The sequence below is a fragment of the Cynara cardunculus genome, assembly GCF_001531365.2.
Source record: "Cynara cardunculus var. scolymus isolate 2C chromosome LG 16, CcrdV1, whole genome shotgun sequence".
NCBI classification, from domain to species: Eukaryota; Viridiplantae; Streptophyta; class Magnoliopsida; order Asterales; family Asteraceae; genus Cynara; species Cynara cardunculus.
The window spans coordinates 2,709,357-2,718,292 of record NC_037543.1 but is presented as its reverse complement, the minus strand read 5'-3'; the positions used below and the strand labels follow the sequence as shown (position 1 = coordinate 2,718,292).

General features: G+C 37.2%; 2 protein-coding genes across 2 annotated transcripts in view; both read right to left on the bottom strand.

Annotated features, from left to right (window-relative positions):
- Positions 1 to 428: 428 nt before the first annotated feature.
- On the bottom strand, positions 429 to 3,209 carry LOC112529586 (SUN domain-containing protein 5-like). The gene is made up of 4 exons (XM_025140911.1): positions 3,155 to 3,209; positions 1,775 to 3,069; positions 1,265 to 1,350; positions 429 to 663 (listed from the first exon to the last, which is right to left on the bottom strand). Exons 1-4 carry the CDS (start codon positions 3,207 to 3,209, stop codon positions 429 to 431), a joined length of 1,671 nt encoding a protein of 556 aa, XP_024996679.1.
- A 2,235-nt stretch (positions 3,210 to 5,444) lies between these two features.
- The window catches only part of LOC112529463 (probable inactive ATP-dependent zinc metalloprotease FTSHI 1, chloroplastic), a 15,519-nt gene continuing 12,027 nt past the window's right edge, over positions 5,445 to 8,936 (bottom strand). Inside the window, exons 13-15 of the mRNA XM_025140760.1 lie at positions 8,030 to 8,142; positions 7,664 to 7,913; positions 5,445 to 5,921 (exon numbers count right to left, since the gene is read on the bottom strand). Of these exons, the coding sequence (XP_024996528.1) occupies positions 5,739 to 5,921; positions 7,664 to 7,913; positions 8,030 to 8,142 (546 nt within the window). The 3' untranslated portion in view covers positions 5,445 to 5,738. The remainder of the gene's footprint in view (positions 5,922 to 7,663; positions 7,914 to 8,029; positions 8,143 to 8,936) is intronic.

Here is an 8,936-nt window from a genome sequence, read left to right as displayed (position 1 = left end):
TGAAATTGTTTCATATAATACTTTTTTGATGAAGTTGTTTCATATATGGTTGTGAAATTGTTTCATATAATACTTAATGAAACTGTTTCATGTATTTTTCTAAAATTAATGAAACTGTTTCATGTATTTCTCTAAAATTAAAATAATGAAGATGATAATATCTATGATTCACCTTCCACAATAAAAATGATTAATCAACCTCTCATAATTACAAAAAAATGAACAAAATGAAAAATTGTGATTGGTTGAATGAAGTTTGCACGGTTTATACAAATTGAGTGGTTTGCATTTGAATATATAACAGAAAACTATAAAAAGAAAATCAAATCTTTATAAAGAATTATCATCTCTGCAACAACCTTCAACTGCAAAAATTGCTAATGCTAAGATTAATGTACACAATGCCTCAAGTCAGCATCACAAAATTCTCAACAAAAAGTCAAAGTAATGACTGCTGTAATAACACAGGTAAAAACAAGCAGTTTCCAGCCTCCGCCTCTCCGGCGAACTTTCCGATAACCCGAGTCGCCGGAAAAGTTTGAGAACTGATCGGAAAGAATCTTAAGGGCGGCAAGAATGGTGAAAACAAGGGTTGCAGACAGCAGAGCTTGATCAGCCATGTCCAGACTTTCTTCGTCGCTTGTAATCTTCTCGAAATCTTGCCTGCCCAACAAATTATAGAGCGATTATTGATTTGTGTTCGACTTTCGAGGGTCAAAAGAGGCGTTTTATAGCTTCGTAATCTGGCTGAAAAGCTAGTTGGTAGCTGAATGTGGTTGATTTAGTAGCTATGTTGTGAAAAATAACTGATAAATTAGATGACAGTGTAAAATGATCTAAAATGATATGTTGAAAAATTATTGGAAAAATATAAAACGGGCATAACCAGAAAAAACCTCTGGAGCTTATTGAAATGCTACATAAAGTAGTTTTTCAAAAAGTTGGTTCTTAGCTGATAAACTAGTCATGTTTGGTAAAACTAGCTAATAAGCTAGATGACAATGTAAATTTATATAAAAGGATAAGATAGTAAAAATAATTGGACGAATACAAGGGGCATAATTGGAAAAAGTGGGGAAAGAACCCCTGTAGGCTTATTGAAATGCTACCTGAAGTAACTTTTTGAAGAGTTGGCTTGTGACTAACTAAACGGGCTTTTTCAATAAGCTCAAAAAACAAGGGAGCTTGTGTTTGCCGGCCGAATGCAATTTTTTTAGTTGTTTCGTAAGTTTAACTCGAGGTTTATACGATGAAAAAAATTCACCTGAGCATGACGTTTTCTTTGACAAGCGACTCCAGAAGGAACGACACGGAAGCCTTCCACGACTCCAACTCTGCAATTTCTTTCTCCTGAAACGATTAACCACGGTGGGTTAGTTACAAGATTAGCAAAAACCAAGACCCAAGATGGTTTAGTCTGTCCGGTTTCACGTGGTTCCAAGGGAACCACCTAAAACCGAGCCATCTTGAACCCACTAGCAAAACCTAGAATGCAAGGTGTTTCAGTATGAAACGATTAACCACGGTGGGTTAGTTACAAGATTAGCAAAAACCAAGACCCTAGATGGTTCAGTTTGTCCGGTTTCACGTGGTTCCAAGGGAACCACCTGAAACGGAACCATCTTGAACCCACTAGCAAAACCTAGAACGCAAGATGTTTCAGTCTGATCGGTTTCACCTGGTTTGTGAAACCGACCATCTGAACCATCTTGAACCCACTTCAGATTAGAGCTTTTTCGCTCAAAATTTCAAGAAAACAGTCGAGATCGCGAACCATAGTCTCTTTCCACGGCAAAAGATTGTCGATTTCCGATCGGGTTTCTTCCACAACCGCCGAATATTTCAAGATTTCTTGATCAAGATGAGGAAGAAACTCTTCTTGTCTTGTGTTCAATTCTTTAATGTAATCCTCCATTAAAGACAAGTTATTTTCAAGAAATCTAACTTTTTGCATCAGAATCTTCAGGACAGCATCACTGTGAATTCTTCCATTTCCTTTTGCAACAGTTTCAGGAACTTTGGTGGTCATCAATGGCTTCTTTTGTGCATCATCTTTCATCTTCTTTCCATCATCAAACCCTTCAATCTTTTCATCTTTAACCACATTCTTGAATTCATCATCCGTTCTTCGAAAACAAGTGGTTTCTGATAATGAAGTTGGATTAGGAGTTAGCGATTTCCGATTAGCAGATTCTTCAGAAGCCAAGAACAGATCTTCAAGCATCTTTTCAATTGCATCAACCCCATATGCTTCAAAAACACTCAACGTGCAGTAGAATTCCGACCCGTAATGAGATATCAACCTTAACATTACGTATCGAGCCCATCTAGGCTCGGGTAACTTAAAATACTGGCTGTGTTTAACGTTTTCCGCCACAAACGTTCCAAGATCGTACCATGTTTCAGTCGGAAAAACCAAACTTCCCAACAACTCGAATTGTTTGAAGTTCGAAGAATGGTGTTCGAAATTGGCTATCGTGATGGCATCGACTAGAGTTTCTTCCGCGAGCTCGATGACCACGAATTTCTCCGGAACCGAACACGGGTTTCTTAAATACATATCGTGATCTTCACCCAAAATGTTGCTTGCACCTTTCGCTTCTTTATCATGAGCCACCACTTTCGCACCTTTGGATGCAGCCGCATAGTTGTACTCGGTTCCATCTGGCTCGAGCCTATGTGTGATGTTGACTAACCCACTCGGTGAACCGTTCAAACCGTTATCTTGCCTCGTAATGTTCCTAAACTCGTCCAAATCGAGATACTGAAAATGGGTTCTTCCATTCTGTAATTCCTGCTTCTTTTCCAGATAAATATCTTGAATTTGTCGTTCGCAAACGAATGCGGAATAACCTAGAACTTTCCAAACTAATTCGTCACCTTCACTCGATTCCTGAAGAGGGCTTCCTTCGGTTTCATCGAAGCTATGTTCGTAAGATATGGAATCGTTATAAACCCTAGAAATGTTGAACTCTAAAAGCACCCTATCGGCATGATTTCGACCTTGATCTTCAAGATATGGATATGAAGTTGTGTTAGTGAAGTTCTTACTAAAACCACCGACTTTCCCTGAAAATTTTGGATTAAATCATGAAGATTGTGAGGCAAAATCAAGAACATACTAAGATCATCATCATCATATGTTCATCAATACATGCAATCAAATCGATATCAAACCACAAAATGCAGAAATTTGAATCATTACGCATAAATTTGAAACGTAATGATTCAAATTTCTACGTAAGAATTCATATTTTTGCATGAACTTTGACTAACTAAAATAGGAATTCAATTGAAAAAGGGCTAACAAAATTGAAATTGGTGGGGGAGATCAGCTATTTTGGTCGATTTCCCTAAATCTTCATGAATTGTACGATAAACGATTGGGAACAGAAAGAGGTATCTCAAAAATTCTCGAAATCGATCGTAACATTTGAAGGATTTCAACAATGCGGATTCAGAAAATGGATTCAGAAAATCACGAAACAAATCATGGAAAACGAACAAAACTCCAAAATAACGACGATTTGCACCTGTAATTCAACGAAATTAGAGCAAAATACCTTGACTACCATGATTGAACCCAAATGTAGAGAAGGAAATCATAAATGGGAGCCAAAATGTAATGATTAAAGGCAATGATAGCTTAAGGAACCCCTCTTTTTCCTCCTTTTTGATGAACAATTTGAGGTTATTGGTGTGAAATTTGACGTCTGTAGATCGATCATCGATGATGAGTTTCTTCATCTGTTTGAAGATTTATTTACGTAAGAGTGGACAGGAGAAGGTTACAGTCTGTTTTTGGTTTATAAAAGCACCCCCCAAAACCCCCTAGGCTCCAACCTTCCCTCGAATACTGGTCTGGTTTAGGCCCTGTCATCAATGGAGTCGCGGTTTTCACTGGACTCTTCTGTGTTAACAATGGAGGACATATTTTGTCTATAAATGATATTAGAAGGGTGGTAAGTGAAAATTGGTAGTAATCTATCTTTAGCAAATGAGCTCTAGAGCTCATCGGTAACGGTTTATTGAGCCATATAACAAATATGGCTTATTCGCACAGCCATATCTTATATTTGGTAAGAGCTTAATCGATCATATAGGAGTTGATTTGCTTATCTAAAATACCACACTCCTGTCCACTCAGTCATTACTTTTCCCCAACTACCCCTCTCCCCAACTACTCATTAATTGAAAAAAAAACTACACATGCCGACCATCGTTCTCCACACAGCTTCGATTGCTCGTGGAATCCTCCATCTCACACAGCTTCAATTGCTCCTGCTCACACAGCTTAAAGAGGGAGTTTAGTGGAGAGTGAGAGAGATTTCAACGAGAGATGATTCGGGGTGAGAGAGAGATTCCCCGAGAGGGTAACTGGGAGTTTTAGTTGCTGGCTTGGTGGGGAAGTGAGGAGAGTTTGTGAGCGAGATAGAGAGAGTTCGTGAGCGAGATAGAGAGAGTTCAGGGAGGCAAGCCGAAGAGAGGGGAGGCGAGAGAGAGAGATTGGTGAGCAAGATAGAGAGAGTTCAGGGAGGCATGCCGAAGAGAGGGGAGGCGAGAGAGAGATATCGACGAGCGAGATAGAGAGAGTTCGGGGAGGCGAGAGAGAGATATCGACGAGCGAGATAGAGAGAGTTCGGGGAGGCAGCCATCAACAGCATCAGCAAACATCACCAGTTGCCTTCCATTAGGTTTCAAGAATTTTGTTTTCTTCAAGTCTTACATCTATAATTTTATAACTTTTATAATTAAAATTCATTTACTCAATATTGTTATCAAACATTACAAAAATATAGACTGGGGAGTAAAATGGTCATTTCTGACATTCAGACGGTTTATTCAGCACGACACCCGAACAATAACTTATATGTTATCATACAGACAACTTTATCAATACATACATCTTTATCCATACGGGTCTTAATAAAAAAACTAACCGAACAACCCCTAACCCGTCATATTTTGATGGGATTTATATATACCTGAATCATCTTGTTAGAATAAGAGTGAAGATAAGAAGTGTAAAAAGATATATAGACTTTAGATAACTTTTAATCTCACCTCCATCCCATTAATTGTGCTTATAATTTGAATTGATCTGGTGCATTTCGATGCACCGCATTAGCATCGATCTTCAATTAAGATTAATCCAATGGTGAAAATTCATCCTTACCATTCTCAATGTAAGACTGCTATTTTCGTTCATATGCTTTTGAAACTACAGTTTTCATATACAGTTCATTGTTTTATTTTTTCATCCTTATAATTTACAGTTCATTCTTATAATTTACAATTCATTGTTATTTGCGTCCTTCATACTCAACGATAAACCACTGAAAGAGGCTCGGAAACGAAAACAACAACGAATTACAAACAATAAGAACGAAAATCGTAATTTCAAAAACATATAAACAAAAAGTTGCAATTTTTAACGAACCATATGACCGAAAATCATGATTTTACTCTTTTCTTAATAAACAACATAATAATACAAAAATCCCAATAAAATGTTTGACCCAATCCAAGAAAAGTCAAAAAGTCAAATCTGGGATCAATTTATGAACTTTAGAACCAACATACATATGAATCATTCTATATGACTCTTCCAAGATTTCTACAAACCCTACAACACAAATACTAAAACCACAAATTCTCTCTGCCAACAAAATTTCTTGCTGCTACCCTTTTCACACACCACCAACATACAAAATCTTGAAGAAATGCAATGAATGCCATCATTGATTCAAGATGCTATACTTGAATTCGACATCGTGTTCTCGTTCTTGTGTTTGTTTGAAGAATGAAAGGCTCGATGGATCGCCTTCCTCGAGTAACCGACTTGTTGGAGTGTTTGGCGGGTACATGTCCAAAATAAATTCGATTTCATCTCCGCTCATCTCCAATTGACGAAGAAGAACCTGAAGAAAAAGAAAAAAAGCAAGTGATATTTTCTGCTTTTAGTCTCATCTATGTTGGATATGGAGTCTGATTTGGACCATAAACTTGTCTACAAACCAAATGGACCCGGTATATCTTAGGGTTTGTTTGTTAACAGCTTAATAAGCTTAATGGGATTCACAACTTATTCGGTCAGCTATACATGACATGTTTTGTAGTTGCTTAATGATATAGAAAGTGGTTCATTCAGTAAGCTTCTAGGTGATTGCTTTATGCAGAAAGCCAAAAAAAATTCCAAACCTGCCCCTCCCAATTAAAAAACATTCTCCTTCCATCTATGAAAAACTCTCCCAAATTAAACCTTCCCAATCTATATAGACAGATTAATCCACACAGGACTTGATGGAAAACCAACCAAACAGCCCCTTATTCGAACGATCTAGAGGTGGGAATGTGGGATGTATGCAGACATGTCCTCTACTCTAAAGAGTAGAGCGATTGTTTCCGTGAAGAGATCCGGCTTGTGCAACAGTGTCAGCAAAAGAAGGTAGAAGGAACAAAGAGAGCACGGCGTAATCACAGAACGAGAAAAGTGAGTAAAAAAGTAACGAAAAGTCGAAAAGGTATATTGGAAACTGGTCTACAACTTCACCCAAATATTGACCATTTGACCCGATATATCCCTCTTGAAAATCACTAAGGCGGACCCAAAAAAGAGTTTTAAGTGGTTGCACAATTTGACTATACGAGAAAAATCTATAGAAAATTTTCATAATATTAATATAGATCCCTCGGTTGGTTCCTTGTCCCTACAAAAGGAACTCTTGTTCGAGTCTCGTCTTCAAATTTATTTTAAAACACAAAAGGTATATAAACAAATGCCAAAATTTAAGCTGAAAACTAAGGTCCCATCTGGTTTGTAGGGTTGGATAGAATTTGAAGAGATTTGGAATTCAACTCCATTCCAATCCCATGTTTGGTTTGAAAGATTGCTTGGATTTGAAATCCCACAAACATGGGATTTAGAAATCCCATGGGGGTTCTTGGTATTTCGCAGGATTTTGTAGGATTTGTGTGTAGTAATGTTCTAAAATACGTTGTTTTATAATAATCAATTAATAAAAAGCTAATTTAGTTATTTTTATAATTGTCTATAATTTGTTTTTATAAATTATTTATAAAAAATGGAATTCGATTTCATTCCAAATCCTACAAACCAAAGATTCCAAATCCTTCAATTCTAAATCCTTCCACGATACCCAAATCCCTCAAAACCATTCTATCAAACCAAACACCCCCTAAGAAATTCGAGAAAAGTGGGACTCGAACCCGGTTCTTCTATACACCAAAGGTTAGGGCGCTAACTTTCTCTCATACCATTTATTGTTCGGTTTTGTTCTTATGGTAAAAACGATCTTCTACAAACGTAAACAAAATTCATGAAATATAACCAACTCCTAGTCGCTCCCATTGATATCCCTTAAAATTGCAACTTTTGACCAACATAGTTCAAGAAAAAGTATTTTCATATTAGTCAAATGTCTAAAATACCCTTAAATGGCTCGATAGTGATAGAGTGGAAAAATCTTGATGACCTAAATCAATATTTCCATCATTTTATTGTAAAGATGACAATGGGCAATCAAGTAGTGTATGGTTCAAAATATTCCCTTGAGCGAAATTGTTGCAATTTGCATGGGACATTCTAAAAATGGCAAGCGTTAAAAAAACGAAAGCATAATGTGTAAATTTACCAATTTACCTTAACGGTTTTGAGCAAAGCGGTATGGTGGCGCCTCAGCAAAGCAACGGTCTTCCCATACATGTTAGATATCAACTCTTCTGTACTTTTTGCGATTTCATCGTCCATATTGAAGTTGAGTGGTGGCTCTATTAGATCATAATCGTCATATAACGAACCTTCAAAGTCTAGCCGTGGACCCACAAACTTAGGTTGCCTTCTCCATGGAGCCGGTTCCCCATGTATAACCATCGGGTTCTCCATGTTCCATCTAGGAGAAGAAAAAATGAACATGTCACATTATTTATCCTTCAGTAAAGGCAAAATAAAAGAATCCTGCGGACCCAAATCAATTAATGACGGTAAAGGGCAAATGGGTAGCTTTACATAGTGATAATTTTACGAGCAAGCCAAGTTGCATCCGCAAGGTAAGTGAGCGATGCTTTTGATGTATCCCTTCCGAAAATCACCTCTTCAGCAGCCCTCCCTCCGAGTAAAACCTGTTTATGTCCGTAGTAAGCTCGATTTCCAAAAATGGAAAAAGATGGAGAAATGTTGTTGGAGCTTTTCTAAGGGGTGTTCATCCAAACCGTCCACACCACACCGCCAAGCGCGGTTTACGACATCCACGGTGCGGTTTGTGGTTTGCATTCTTACCAAATCGCACTATATGGTGCGGTTTGCGGTTTTGAGTTATCAAACAGCAGTTCAAACTGCACTGCACCGCATAGTTTATATATTTTTTTAATTTTACATAACCGCAGTCCAATTTAGTTTGAAGTTTCTTTTTTTACCTCTTAGACTATTTTTACCTATGCAATATGTATTTGGGAATCGGGTGTACTAAAACTCTTAACTTTTTTGGACTATGGTCACGCTATCGTTGATATTATAATGTATTTTCAAACTTATAAGTATTAGATTTTAGGCATAAAGTACGATAGATACAAACCGCATAAACCAAACCGCACCGCATTGCATTTTGCGGTGGGGTTTTTTGCGGTTTGAGGTTTATGCGATACGCTGTGAACACCCCTAGTTTTCTTGCTCCAACAGAATCTCCAAAACATTCTTCAAAACGGATAAAAGATGAGAGAAGAAAAGTTTCTCCATATTCGGAGAGAGAAGAAATTTCCAAAACTAAATTCGGAGATAAAAGATAAATTAATTATTTTTTACTAATTTGGAGGAAGAGAACATAAAATTACCGTTAAAAATTCATTTGAAAGTTTGTTAGGGTATTAAATGCATTGATCTATACTATATTATAAAGCATTTGAGAAAAACTCTTAAA

Bases quoted from the DNA above. Each gene is read 5' to 3' on its own strand.
- LOC112529586 (XM_025140911.1), bottom strand. From the start codon at position 3,209: ATGCGTAATGATTCAAATTTCTGCATTTTGTGGTTTGATATCGATTTG. The intron at 3,070-3,154 runs GTATTGATGAAC...CAAAATTTTCAG, and splicing joins TGATATCGATTTGATTGCAT to GGAAAGTCGGTGGTTTTAGT. The intron at 664-1,264 runs GTGAATTTTTTT...TTTGTTGGGCAG, and splicing joins AAAGAAAACGTCATGCTCAG to GCAAGATTTCGAGAAGATTA.